The following is a 14806-nucleotide window of genomic DNA, read 5'->3' as shown; positions in this document are numbered from 1 at the left end:
TATATTTTGAGACTAAATCCTATTTAGCTTCAATAGGTTGAGATATCAATATTTGCAAAATTCTGTTGGCAAAGAGTTTCATATATACATCATCTCCTTTGGCTGACTCATGATGAGTAATTGTACATTTTCATACTATTTAATATGGTGTCCTTTTCAGAGGATTAACTAATTACCTGTCACTTTTTGACTCGTAAAGGGGAATTGTAATTATGTAATGACCTCCAGCTTTGCATTTTTCAATAATCACTTTTGCCTGTAAATGTGATGCTAGTGTTTCTGTCCCAAACAGTGAGAGAGACATGGAGTGACATCACCAGGTATAACAAGCCCGCTTCTGTTCTTTGTAGAATGGGGAGATGGCTGCTTTCACTTTCTTTAGCTGTGGCCCCTTGTTGTTACAAGACGTAGTCTGTCCTAGGTGCACCAGTCGTTTAGTTTCCTATTAGTATAGCTCTATTTTCTAGTCATTTCCCATGTCTCCTTGTGACATAGACACTGTGTCTTTCTCCAGTAATTCGTAGAAGCTAAGGCAATAGTTAGGAGGTGAAGATTCTATTTGGGGATACACTATGCTTTTAAACTATTCTAATTATTCTTAAGCAGAGATCTCTATCTTATCATTAATTACATAATTGAGGCTCCACTGAGTTATTCATACTATAGTATCTTTAGTATTAAGGCAGCTGTAACTTCAGGAAAAAACTAGAAAATATTGAAGCGCTTTATGTGTGCCATATGGTAGTCAAGCTTCTAAAGATTTGAAATGGTGAAAATTGTAAGTAGAAATCAGGTCCCAGAAGGAATTACTTTTTTTTTCTTTAATACTTCTCATCCCCAAACAGGCTCCCTGACTGGTAGCCCTCACCTTTCAGAGCTGTCCATCAACTCGCAGGGAGGAGCTGTGCCTGCCAACGTGATCTTCTCTCCCAACCTGAGCCCCGACACCAAGCAGGCCTCTCCCTTGGTCAGCCCGCTGCTGAATGAGCAGGCGTGCCCACGGACCGACGACGAGGAGGAGGGCCGGAGGAAGGTGTGGCGACCTGTGTGCACACATGTTATTCTTTTTTAATTGCAGTAATATATATAACATAAAATTTGACATTTGAACCATTTTTAAGCATACTATTCAGTGACGTTAAGTACATTCACAATGTTGTATAACTGTCATCACTATCTATTTCCAGAACATTGTCATCATTCCAAACTGAAACTCTGCACCCATTAAACACTAACTCCTCATTGCACCTCTCCCCAGCCCCTAGCAACCACCCTTCTCCTTTCTGGATCTATGACTCTGACTCCTGTAGGAACTTCATATCAGTGGAATCATACAGTATTTGTCACTTTGTGACCAGCTTATTGCACTTAATGTCCTCAAGGTTCACCCATGTTGTAAGCATGTATCAGAATTTCCTTCCTTTTTAAGGTTGAATAATAGTCCATAGTATGGGCAAACTACATTTTGTTTATCCATTCATTCCTTGATGGACAGTTGGATTGTTTCCTCCTTTTGGCTCTTGTGAATAATGCCGTTAGGAACACGGATGTAGAAGTATCCATCCGTTCAAGTCTTTGCATACATCCCCAGAGGTGGAATTGAGTGGACTCTTGTGGGAAGCAAGCAAGATGGCTAGCAACAAGGGATTTCCTTTTACTTATTTTTGAAAGAGCAAAACTGATGGCTGGCCTGCTCTAGAGTGGTGTCACCTGCCACCTAACCAATGGACTCCAGGGAATTGAGTCACAATGTTGTCACCAGCTGCTTTCACCCTTGTCCCTTGAGATCAGCCACCCTTCGTATTCCCACAAACAATATAGCTTCCATTTCCTAAACAATAACACCACCAGCCCATGGCACCCAGGACAAAGGCCACTGTGGTTTCTGTTTCATTTATTTCCTCAAAGACTGCATCACTTTATTTTTACTAATTAATTAGATTTCAGATGCCTAAGTTTGAATAAATAGTCCTCAGTGCTGGCTAACATACTCATTTGAGGCCTTTCACTGAGGGTTATATTTACATGGAAGGAAACATTCCTAGACTATTTTCTCATCATGAAAATCCATTCTCTTATCCTAGTTCTTCTCACACAAAAAGGAGAATAAGTAAGAGTTTATTTAAACTTGATACCAGTGAACAAAAGATCATAAGTTAGCAATGTATCACTTTCATCAGAACTGTCTTATAATCAGGATATTCTTAGAGACTTATACCCAAAAATTATTATGATGTCTTATTTCTTTTTATGGATTTTGCAGAGATTCCCGACTGACAAAGCATACTTCATTGCAAAGGAAGTGTCCACCACTGAGAGAACATATCTGAAGGATCTTGAGGTCATCACTTCGGTACGTGGACCATTTTCTCCAAAGCATTAAATTACCTAATTTATATCAACTAGTATTCAGCTTTAGGAGAGAAGCTGGATCTAATTAAATGTTGGGTTCTCTGACTCCAATTAAAAGGATTTTGGTCCTGCGTTATAGAAATTAGACGGTAATAGTATATTTATTTTGGAAAATACTCTATAAAAACTTTTATAATTGTGATTTTTAAGTGCAAAGGAAGGAGGTTTCTGAAGTGGAGAAAATTAAAACTGAATGTTCTACTGTCTGCATGCACCAGTGCAGAACATTTCGTGTTTTGCTCATTGTCAAGTGTAGCTACTTACTTTTGCTTGAGAGAGACCTCAGAGGTGAATAGGAGCCTCCTTTTATCTTTGATAATAAATTGAGCCATGTCAGCAAAGTCTGCTAGAAGACTGCCTTTTATTATTTTGATTAGTCCTCTTCAGTCTTGGAAACCAATTCAAAGCCTTGCAGATGTCTTCATGACTCCTGGATTCTGGGAAAGAATTAACCATTTGGATGTCAGCTTGAATCACTGGGTTTCTCTGCCTCCAGGGAGTCTATGGCACCTGGCCCTGGGCAGGTGCTCAGGAAACACTGTGGGACCCATCCCTGCCTCACCTCCGCAAGATGAGTGACTGTGTGAAGTCAGTCACTCTGGTTGTCTCTCTGCTTCAGCCACCTGCGTGCTCAGCATTTTAACAAAGGAGCAGAGATGGAAGTTCCTAAGGACTGAGCCAGGGGGTGTTCGGTGGTATAAATCCATGATTACCCAGTGAGTTGGCCAGAATGGATGTTTTGGTTTGAGTAGCTGCCGATTTCAGAGATTTGTTCTGGCTTCAACAATTGCTTGGTAACAGCTTTCAGGAAGGACTAATAAAGAGATGGGTGCTTCTCATCCCATCTAACAAAGAAGGCAAAGCAGTAAGGCCTGGAAACCCCTGAGGCTCCTGAAAGGCTAGGAATCCAGCGACAAAGCCCTTTGTTCTCCAGCGGGTTGGCTGCTTCTGAAGAGCTGCAGGTGTTCGTTGTGCATCTTTCCACCTCTAAGTGTGTCCTCTGCTCTTTTTATTCCCAGTGGTTTCAGAGCGCAGTGAGCAAAGAGGAGTCTATGCCCGAAACATTGAAAAGTCTCATATTCCTGAATTTTGAACCTTTGCACAAATTTCATACAAACTTTCTCAAGGAAATTGAGCAACGACTAGCCCTGTGGTGAGTACAGCAATTATATTTCACCCCACCCACCTCCTCTCTCTCCTTCTAATGTTAATTTTTTGTTGTTTCTTATAAACAGCAGTCATAAGCAAAGACAAAAGCAAGAAACTGGCTTAAAATAGCCAACCTCAAAGTGATTTTCAGTTAAATTCTACATGTATTTAGGTCTCCTCCTGAATTTTTTTAACCTTTGGTTTACAGTTCTTCAAAATGCATGTTTTCTTACAATAATTAAATGAATATCACAAAATGAAGGTAGTAGTTACTTCTGGAAGGACGATGACGGTTGTAAAGAATAGAGGCATGAGGGGCTTTGAGGGGAGTTGGTAATATTTCACTGGTACTGCTTTATAGTCATTTGTTAAGTGTCTGTATGTCTCATGCAGTTTTCAGTATTATATTTCACAGTGTTTAAAAAGCACTTGGAAAAATACAGAGCCTAGTGCACCTCTCTCTCTCTCACCTTGAATCTCTCTTCTAGGGATTTATCTTAAGGATACATTTTAATATGTGAAATGACATATGACAAAGATATCCATGACAGAAGTAAAAGATTGGAAATGACCTAAATGTCTATGAATAGCAAATTGGTTAAAAATAAGATTTAAGTCCATTAAATACCAAATAAAACATTAATCTGGGAGAAGAAGACGGTGGTGCAAAAAATCAGGAAAAACTTTGTATACTGTAGAATGCAAAGTCTGATGTACCCTTACCTAAAATAGAACTTTTACAGAAAATTCTTATGGGGTTTTTTAAGACAGTTATATGTAGATGCATGGAGAGCTGACTGTCTACTAAAGATGCATTTGAAAACAATGCCAGGAGAAAATAGCAAAAGGCTTCCACTGCGTTTTGGGCAGAAATGGAACCCATGTATACGGTTTCCTCACTACAGGTGAGAATTTGGTTTTAAGTAGTCTCAGGAGCATTGAGTGACTGTGGGGCCTGTAAGGAGCCATGGGTGAGGTGGTCCTGTCCCAGGTGATCCCAGACCATGGAGTTCAAGCTTCAGTTCAACAGGTTAGCAGAGCTGCTCCTCTGTGCCGTGGAGCGAACGTGCTCAGGCATCCAGCTTAGTGTGTTTTTTATATCTGGAGATAATTGATGTGCAATTCTCTTTCCCACGATAGAAGGAGGTGGGCGGCTTTACTAAGATGCCCCAGGGAGGAGAGTACAGCCAGGATTGAGAAATAACAGGTAAAAGATCAGCCTCACTGAAAATGGGGAAAGATTGAAAATGCCACTTTAGAGTCTTACTCTATGTTGGTGCTGTGAATGTAAGAGAAATACCACTTTTCAAAATTAAAAAAAGAAATTCTACAAAATCGAGCTTTATTTTGCCTTCCGAAAGTTTACCTGGAAACTTTCAGTTGTGTTCTGCCATGTTGCCTCATCATTCAGACAAAGTTGAATGATGCTTTCATAATAGAGTCAAAGACCTTACAACTCTGGAGAAATCAGTTAACAGTTTGTTTTCTGGCCAGTGAGATGTATATTAATATATCTCATCTTCCTGTAGGCTCAGAGCATCTTGAGCTGGTGTCACTACAGCAGTTTCAGTCCACATTGCAGTTGATTTAAACAATGTTGGGGAGGTCACACATAGGAAATGTCATCAATTGGCAGTACCCTGGCAGCCCAGTATGGTAGCTTCTCTCTGGTAGCTCCCGCCACCAGAGAGAACTTTGGAGATGTAGGGGGAGGAAGGCATATTCCTCTACCCTCTAGGTTCTTCTGGCTGATCTAAGAATTAAATTGACATAAGACAGAATAACAGGAGAAAATCAAACAAATTTAGTAACATGTATACATGGGAGAAACACAAGAAAACTGAGTAACTTGCCAAAATGGCTAAAGCCACCACCTTAAATACCATCTTCAGCTAAAGACAAAGAAGGATATTGGGGTAGTGGTTTAGGACTACAGAGGGGAGGAAGGCAATTCACATGGAGATGGAAAAGCAAATGTTTGGTAAAGAAATGTTTGCCATGCCTTGCAAAGACAATGAGAGGTGGAGAGGACTTGGATCAAAGGTTCCTCCCTATCACACATAGTTCATATCATGCTATAGTTATCTACGGTGATAGCTCCTTCCTGGAACAGGCCTTCTGTCTTAAATCATTTTAGGCAGTTAGGGGGAGGGTCAAAGTTTCTTTCTGAGTCTTTTATTCTTAAAAATAAGCCAAAGAGACACATTTTGGGGTGGCAAATTCTGATCCCCCACAGAGAGCTGTATGAAAACATTGCCTTCTAGGAATAAATGCCATCCTCTTGGATTTATCTGTGACCATAAATCTTCAGCATCTGGCCCTTATCTGTGAAAAAATATCCAATTGTTTAAAAAGCAGCTGCTGTCATTTGTTTCCCAGAGGATTTTCAGTAGAGAATCTTTCAAAGATCTATAATTTTATTCATGTTTTACATGAAGATACCAGAAGCAAAAGACTCAAAGCTAGAGAGAGAGCTGATAGTCAATACGCAGCTCAATTGACATGACCTTCACTAGCCTTGCAACAACGGACCCAAACCAAATTGATGATGTTTACCAGGAGTAAATGTTAAAATCTGACATTAAATTCAACAAATCAATACCTCAAATGCGTGATGAGGAAGACCTGGCTTGGCAGGGATTCAAGGCAGAAAGGCAGAGGGTGAATGAGTTTGGTATAAGCCAATAGAATAACATGGGGAGAAGCCAGTGTCTGTGCCTGTAGCTCTCAACATTGGCTGCTCATTAAAATCACCTGGAACCCTTAAAAATCTTGATAACCAGGCAAAACCCCAGACCACTTATATCAGAATCTCTGAGAGGTAGAACCTAAGCATCAGTATTTCGTAAAGCTTCCCAGGTGAGTCCAAGGTGTAGCCAAGGTCAAGAAACTTTGCCCTGGACTGCCTTGTTAGAAAGAGACCAGAGCATGGAAAACGATTGTCCCTTACCTTCAAGGCTCAGAGCTCCTGCAGAATACTATACCCAATTCTGAGTTTCACATCTGAAATGGGATAATAAGAGAATGCATTTCATTAAAGATAAAAAAAGATTGTTGGAATTATGGGCATTCGGCCTAGAAGAGAGATTTTAGAAAATATGGTGGCTCCCTTCAGGCTGAGTGTATGAGAAAGGGAGTAAGCATCTTCTTAGTTATACCAGTGGACAAAATTCAAGCAAAAGAGTGAATTTCCAAAGAGGCACATCATCCTGAATATAGAAAAGGCTTTCCTGACACTAAGTGCAGCTTAGCAATGAGAGGCTGCCTTATGAGGTATAAGCTTCTCCACTCAGGGTTTCTTGAGCAGAGGTTGACTGCCCGTTTCCAGAAGGTATTTATCTATTGGGTGGAACCCCATTCTGGCAGTGCTCAGGGCCACCTGGGGTTGGTGGGTAGGGGAGTTTTAAAAAAATACAGACTGCCAGGCTCCATCTGGCCCTCCTGAATCAGAACATTGGGATGAGACTCAGAAATGTGTATTTTTAAAGTGCTTTTGAGATGACTATGATGGATAACTTCCCTGGAACAGCTGATGTGGAATGCCTCTGACAAAGCTAAGATTCTGTGATTCTTTGGTTTGCATTTTGGTTATAACTCTTTGTTTCTTCTAGAAGCAATGAATGAATGCATGAGTGGGTGAGTGTGTGAGCAAGCAAGCGAGGGTCAGACTTTGCCTGCTGGGGACTTGCAGTCTCAGAGGAAGAACCAGGCACGTAGAGCAAAGAAGGCCAGGCCCTCATGGATGTGTGTGCCACGTCCATTGTGGGCACAGGGCATCGCTGGCCAGTTCTGCCTTGGACATGTGGTCCATTAATGCCTTCACAGAAGAGGCAACCTGTGAGTAATACATTCAATGAGAAGAATGGATCACAGGGAAGTTTATTAGGAAAGGAGTTCACACTGAGTTATTGACTGAGAGACCACATATAAGTGTGTGTGTGTGTCTATGTATGTATCTATGTATATATATTCATACTTTGATATGGGAAACACGGGTTGGCTCACGTAGGTTGGGTGGCTGCGTCTGCATCGCCATCTCGCCACCACCTGAGGTCTCTGTCTGGCTGTCTGTGACCCTGGCAGAGCCTCATTTCCTCATGTCTAAGGTGTGGATGGAACACAGGCCCCACCTCACAGGGCTGTTACACAAACTAAATGAGACAATGTTTGTAAACGGTTCTGCCCCACACATGGAAAGAGGGGAAAGCTGATCGTTTTTTATGTAAACTTTTTATTTTGAAATAATTTTAGATTTAGAGAAAAGTTGCCATGACAATAGAGTTTCTGCACACTCCTCACCCTTTCTTTTCCCCTAATGTCAACTTCTTACGTCACTATGCACATTGGTCAAAACTAAGAAACCAACATGGATACGTTACTATCAACTAAACTCCAGACTTTATTCAGTGATATTTTAAATTATTACTGTTAATGGAAAGAAATCTAAAGTTTACTATACACCTAAAGGTCCCCAAAATGTGGCCCTTAAATGACACAGCCACCATGCTTTTCCTTTGCAGTCCGACTCTAGGTTGTCATATACTTCCATCAACAGTGAAAAATTATAGGGCAGAAAAATTACCGGGAGGTTTTCCTGCATGGTTAGGCTGAACCCTGGCTCAGTAAACACACCTGCCCTGATCCAAATATTGTGTTCTCCTAAGTAAACACACCTGAAACGAGGATGGACCGTTTCATCCTGGCAGAGGCCCAGTTACCTTGTTTCTTCAAAAACAAGGAAACAGGTTTGGTGACTTCTGAAAACATGAGGAATGTTTTTCCTTTGGAAAGCAAGGATGTTTTACTCAGCTGTTCAAATGCATTCAGAGAAAGCCACTGACAACCTTTGGCATTCAGTCAGGAGTCCTAAATTCCAGCCCTGAAATGACTGGCAGGCGCTGAGCGCAGACTGGCCAAGTCCTTCCCCAGGGATGGATGAAGACGTGCTCTGGGACAGTGTGCCTTGGCGGATTCTGCAGTGTACAAAACTCGGCTTGCAGCTGGCGAGAATCAAATCAAATCAAATCTCCCTAGGATCCAGGGAAGTCATGCAGAGAGGTACCCGGGATAGGCTGTGGGCACACACAGTTTTCAAGAAGGATCAGCTGCATTTTTTGGAAGAAACTTGGGATAGAGTCACTTGGAAGGAGTGCAGAAGCCTAAGTAGGAGGACTGGAAAGACCGGATGTCGAGATGTCACCGAGCAGACAAGTCAGGGATCATGGGACAGAGGAGAAGGGAACGGGAGGCCTCTGGAGCTGTGAGCCTGGTTAACTGGGAGGATGGTCATGAAATTAAAGAAAGGAAGAAGCAAGTGCGATGGAGGGAAGATGAGCTTGCTTGAGGGGTCAGTAATGAAGTCCTACAGGCAGTTGGAAACGCAGGTCTCAGGCTTGGGAAAGAAATGGGGCTCAGGGGTATAGATTTGGAAGTTATCCACAAGAAGAATCAAAACTTTAAGGAAGAGAATGTTGAGACAAAAGAGAGCCAGGGATAGAATCCTAACTCTTGTTAAGGCTCATTTTTATTGTGGTTTTAAATCCTTTTATGCCTCATCCTCCTTAAAGATTTTGAGACAGTTTTCAAATGCAAAACAATATAAGAAAAAGATAAACAAGGTCATCTAAAGCCACACTGCCCAATACAGTAGCTACTAGCCACTTGTAGCAATTTAAGTTAAATTAAAAATTTGTTTTCTCAGTAACACTAGCCACATCAAGGGCTCATTAGCCATGTGTAGCTAGTGGCTACTGTATTGGATAGCAGATATAAAAAACATTTCCATCATCACAAAGTTCTTTTGGGCAGCATTGATCTAAAGACTGAAGAAGAACTAGTACTCATTACCACAACAAAGGGCCTGCCACACAATAGTTGCTCAAAATACTTGTGCAAAACAAATGCATGAGAATGTTGTAGTTTCCTCTAGGGTAAATCTTGAAGAGTAATAAGTAAGTTTGCTTGTTGTTGTGTTTCAAAGGCTCCAAAGCAGAGGGGGTCCTGGCAAATGAGGATGGACAGTGCTTTTACACTTGTAAAATATTTACATGCAAAGTTTGTGGCTTTAATATTAATAATAAGCTACCATCGATGAGCAGTTACTATGTGCAAACTCTTTATGTACATTGTACCATTGCAAAGTTGCCATTATTGATCAAAATAAAAATGACCACCATGCTTTTCCCACTTGACCTTCAAAGACAGGGGTTGGCATGACCTGTGGCCAAATCTGGTCTGCCACCTGTGTTTGCTAATAAAGTTTTATTGGAACATATCCATGCCCATTCTTTTACTCATTGTCTATGGCTGCTTTTGTGCTGCATCAGCAGAGTTGAGTAGTTGTGACAGAGCCTGGATGGGCCACAAAGCCTGAAATATTTACTGGCTGGCCCTTTACAGAAAGACCTTGCCCACGCTTGTTGAAAAAGAACTTCCCCAGGAGTAGATATTATTCCATTTTGTAATTACGAAAATGAGGCACAGAAAGGTCAAACCCCTTGCCCACAGCCACAGCCCATAAGTGACAGAGGCACGACTTGAATTTGGGTCTGATCTGATCCGTTGTGCCTTTGAGGCTGTGTTGTTGAAGCACAGGATTTTACACCTGAGAGGGAGCTGGGAGAGCATCTGCCATCATTTCTCATTCTTCAGAGGAGAAAATGAGAGTGCAGCTTGCCCTGGGCCACACAGCGGGAACCAGCACAGCCCCATCCAGCACCCATGTCTCTGACTCCTGCAGCCTCTCTTCCCCTCCCGGCGCCAGGAGGTCAGCACTGCTGATCGAGATGCCCGTCTGCTCTGAACACCCTCCTGGGGTGTTGGTCCTCTCTTGAAAGTGGCAAGAAGCTCATAGCATCTGGTCAACACTGGTCCTATGGTGACTTTGTCTACAGAAGTGTCACTTTTAGGCCTCAAACCTAAGAAGGTGGATTCAAGTTTTTTCTAATCTACCAAGAGACTTGTTATGGTGAGACGGCCACTGCTGGGGTGGTCATATCAGCGGGGACTCCTGTAGAATCTGGCCTTGCCACTTGCCCTGGGAGCCTGTCTGTCCACCCCAAATAATTGCAATAAAAACAACAACTATAATAATACCCACCAGGCACTGTTCCAAGCACATCACACATATTACCTTGTTTAATCCTCGCAACACCAAGGGGCAGGTCCAGATGAGGATACTGAGGCATGGTAGATGAAGTAACCTGCCCCAGGTTACAGTTAACACTGAACTTGAACCCAGGGTGGGTGGCTTCCCAGTTCTTAGTCTTCACACCTCACCCTGCTGCCTCTTCAACTTTGTTTGGTTCTCCGACATGGCCTTCTGCCCTCTCCCTGGGGAATTGCTTCCAGGGCCTTAGTTTTAAAACCTCACGTACTGACTTTTTGCTGAGGGAACAAGAGGAAGAAGAAGAAAAGTACACCTCCCTCCGAGCACTAACTTTTTCAAACCACTTGGGCTATTGGACGTTATTCTCTTCAACTAGTGTAAATTTTCCCCCTCCCCTTTGAGTCTCAGGGGAGCTTTTGAGTTTGCTTGCTTGTTTGTTTTTTAACACATACGTGATGTCCTAGGACCCCTTGAGGACCCATGTTTCGTGACTGTTGTCGTTACTTCCCCGTGGTGTCTGGGGATCCTTGAGCAGAGATATCTTGCCTGTGGCTGAATCAGGTACGAGGTGGGGCATGCAGTGGCGGGGCCTAGAAGAGAGAGGGTGTCTCGTGGTACCTGTTTGGCTCTGATTTAGGTCAACAGAGATGCTGAGACCATTACAACCTGACACGAGGCTCCTTCTATGGTGTTACTGTTAAGGTGGACTTTAATTTATCCCCTCAGTTTTGGAAGAAGAGGAGTTGCTGTAGGATTTTGTTGGTGTAGTTTTTGCTAACATGAATGTGTCCTGTGTTCCAGACACTGTTAAACACTCTTTGTGTACCATGTCACTTAATCTTTACAAGAATGCCATTAGGTCGATATTATTGTTGTTATTTCCTCACCTTACAGGTGAGAAATGAGGCATAGAGAGGGTAAGTAACTTGGCAAACATCACAGAGCTAGTTAAGGGCACAACTGGTTTTTGAAAACAGCCCGTCTGGCTGTCACTATGCCTTTCGTTCTAGAAGCTTTAGGCCTAACCTTTAGAGGGAAAGAACTCCAAGAACAGCCTCATTGCCATTCACCTGTAACATGAGAAAAAATTCCTGGCTCACGGGAAACCTCCACCCCAGCGTAATCCAAAATCCTCACGGCCTGCTGAGCTGTGCTCCCCATGCCATGCCGGGCGGAGCACAGACACACAGACTGCATGGACGGGGACGAGGACGTGACATGCTCTGTTCCTTCCTGTTGTGCACTTGGGCTTTTCGTGGCAAGAGCCATCCGTGCACCCAGAACCTTGAGCTGTGACCTGTGTACTTACACTGTCAGTTTGAGGCCTTGTAGGGAAGTAAAGAAAAACCAGGCCTGAAGTCAGGCAGCCTTTTCAAATCCCAGTTCCTCTTCCGTTTACCACTGTGTGTCCTCGAGCAAGTCACTGAACCTCTAACATCAACTGCTTCATTTGAAAGTGGAGATAAATTGGGCCGGCCCCGTGGCTTAAGTGCACGCACTCCGCTGCTGGCGGCCCGGGTTTGGATCCCGGGCGCGCACAGACGCATCACTTCTCCGGCCATGCTGAGGCCGCGTCCCACATACAGCAACTAGAAGGATGTGCAGCTATGACATACAGCTATCTACTGGGGCTTTGGGAGAAAAATAAATAAATTAAATTTAATTTAAAAAAAAAAAAAAGTGGAGATAATGATCTCTTGCCTGTGAGAGGTGAAGGAGAGGAGTTTGGAAAGCATTTAGCACTATTTCTAGAACATGGTGGCATTCAACACATAGGAGCTAAACCCACTGCCCCAACAAAACATTTGCAGCTCCCCTCCACCCCCTCACTGCCACTCTCACCCCTCCCCCCCTCCCCACTCTGGCGCTGTCCTGAGAGCCACATTGCCGTGATGACAGCAACACGCCATCAACCACGAAAGCACCTGGGCGCCCTTGTTCTTCATTTGTTCATTGGCAGCAGGGTCCGTGCTAATCTTCGTGTCAGCAGACTTGGCCAGGATCTTCTTTTGTTTATTCAACAAATATTTATTGTGTCCCCACTATAGATCGGTCACTCTCCTCAGTGTTCAGTGAACAAAACAGGCCACAATTCCCATTCTTCTACAGCTTGGATTCTAGTTACATCCTTCGCTCTGCTCTGTGTCAAGGAGGCTGCCAGACCGGCCTGACGAGATTTGAAAGGAGAGCCTGGGGCCAGCTCAGGAGCTCCTGTTCTAGTTTCTTCTCATGCTAAGCCAAGAGTGCAATGAGTGTCTGACCCTTTTCTCAGAACAGAAATCATTGTCAGTATTCTAGAGGTGTTTAAAAAAATCATAACTTAAAGACTGGCAGTATTTGTGCAATACAGCACCTTGCATTTCTGCAATATCTTTTAAAGCATTTTCTCTTCAGTTGTCTCATTTGGCAGTCAAAACAATCTTGTGGAATTATCCCCATCGTTCCCCCTATGGAAAATGCAGCTCTGAAAGTTGTTTAGTGTAAAGCTAGGTGAGATGACACCCCATTTCTTACTGGTGCCCGTGAACCTGGGGGCAGGAGACGTGGCTGTTAACTTTACTTGTTCTCTAGTTCTATTGAAATATGCCTAGTGCAGCTGAGGAATTGAATTTTTAATTTCACTCCATTTTAAGTTAAAATTTAAATAACCACATGTGGATACTATATTGGATGGCACAGTTTTAGAGGCATTAACGGGAGGAACTCTGAAGATAGATGGATGGACGCAACTTTCCTTCCCCATCATGACTGAATGCCCCAGCACACTAGATCCTTCTCAGTCCATTTTCATAGAATTCAGAGTCATTGAGGTCATTGTCAAAAGCAAGACTCAAGGGCAGTTCTCTGAGCCGTCCACTCCCTGCTTCAGCCAGATTAGGGCTACTTTTTTGTGCAAAAGCTTTTGTTTGAAGAAGAATTTCATTGGTGTTAAAAACAAGACTGTGCGAAAAGGTTTTAAAAATCACTGCTTTCAAAGTAGACAGCAGTGAAACTAATTGGAGACAAGGCAGTGTGGTCTATCTGGAAAATAGTCTGGAAGAATACACAACAGAAGAAAGTGAGGACAAGATGTGTGTTATGGCTGTACCATGAGGGGAAATCGCTTCTATACTTAGTTATATAAATTTATTTAAAATTTTATGTTTGTTGTTTCAAAGGCAAGAAAGACACTTCAAGGACACCTTGAGCTTCCATTATATTCTGCCCCGAGCTGGCTTTCCACTGTCCGCCTAGGGATCCAGGGACGATGGTTGTTGGTGATTGTCTCCTTTTAACACATGAGTCAAGTTGCATGTTCTCAAGCACGTGTGGAAGCTAGTTTTTCTTTGATTATCTGCCTTATTCCTGACTGTAAAGCCCACTGTGCTTTGAGAGCAAGCTGCTTAACTTAAGAAAACGGAAAAAGATTTTTCCAGTTGCCTGAATCGCTGGTGGGCTTCTCCTGGAAAATGCTTGAGAGAGAGCACTCTCCGGGTCACTGATGAGTTAGAAATGGCTCTTCTATTCTGCATTTTAGTATGTGGCCATGAACAGGACTGAACCTGGGTAATGACTTCGGGTCTCATCTGGATGCTGTCAAGACTGCCCTGGAGTGGGCTGTAACTTTTCCTCCTCTTATTAAACTGGATCTGGTGTTAAACCTCAAAAGAAGAAAAGCTGTAGCTCTAAGCAAGCCAGTAGTGTGATCGATGGGCATGAGACGGGCGAGAAGGTAAGGCGGCTGTGCTCGTCTGGCGCCGATGGACGGCGTGAATCCCTGACCCGTGGCTGCCGGAGGGAGACCTGCGAGCCCCTGGCCCAGTGAGGGTGCCTCTTGCACAGATGTCTTCCCTAGCAGTGGGGATGTGAATTAACGTTCAAATTAATGGGATTGTCCTCTCCAGGGATTTCAAAGGATATTGAAATCCATCAAAGGATATTGAAATCCATATATATTCCATCTGGCTAATATATATTTTTTATATTAATATAATCTATTACTCTGGCTCATTTGTTTGCTTTTTGTACCCAGCCATCCTCCCCATCCCACATATTAATGGGAGATTTGTCTTTACTTGTTTACATATTATCCTTTTATTTACATAGATACACAAGCACACATAATTACAGAGCTTTTTTTTTTCATTTAGAATCATA

At 42.9% G+C, this 14806-nt stretch overlaps 1 protein-coding gene across 5 annotated transcripts in view; it reads left to right on the top strand.

The window, feature by feature from the left end:
- The window catches only part of FARP1 (FERM, ARH/RhoGEF and pleckstrin domain protein 1), a 291100-nt gene that overhangs the window by 245470 nt on the left and 30824 nt on the right, over positions 1 to 14806 (top strand). For 4 of the 5 annotated variants that reach the window (XM_087435901.1, XM_087435902.1, XM_004423128.3 and 1 more), the window contains 3 exons: positions 846 to 1033; positions 2264 to 2353; positions 3432 to 3565. In XM_087435901.1, coding sequence (XP_087292027.1) covers positions 846 to 1033; positions 2264 to 2353; positions 3432 to 3565 — 412 coding nt within the window. The remainder of the gene's footprint in view (positions 1 to 845; positions 1034 to 2263; positions 2354 to 3431; positions 3566 to 14806) is intronic. The other variant, XM_014781832.2, reaches the window with a different exon arrangement.

This window comes from Ceratotherium simum, chromosome 10 (assembly GCF_057802395.1).
Source record: "Ceratotherium simum simum isolate JZ-2026a chromosome 10, ASM5780239v1, whole genome shotgun sequence".
In the NCBI taxonomy this organism is placed as follows: Eukaryota; Metazoa; Chordata; class Mammalia; order Perissodactyla; family Rhinocerotidae; genus Ceratotherium; species Ceratotherium simum.
Note: the sequence above shows the minus strand (reverse complement) of the source record. Positions and strands in the feature narration are given on the sequence as shown.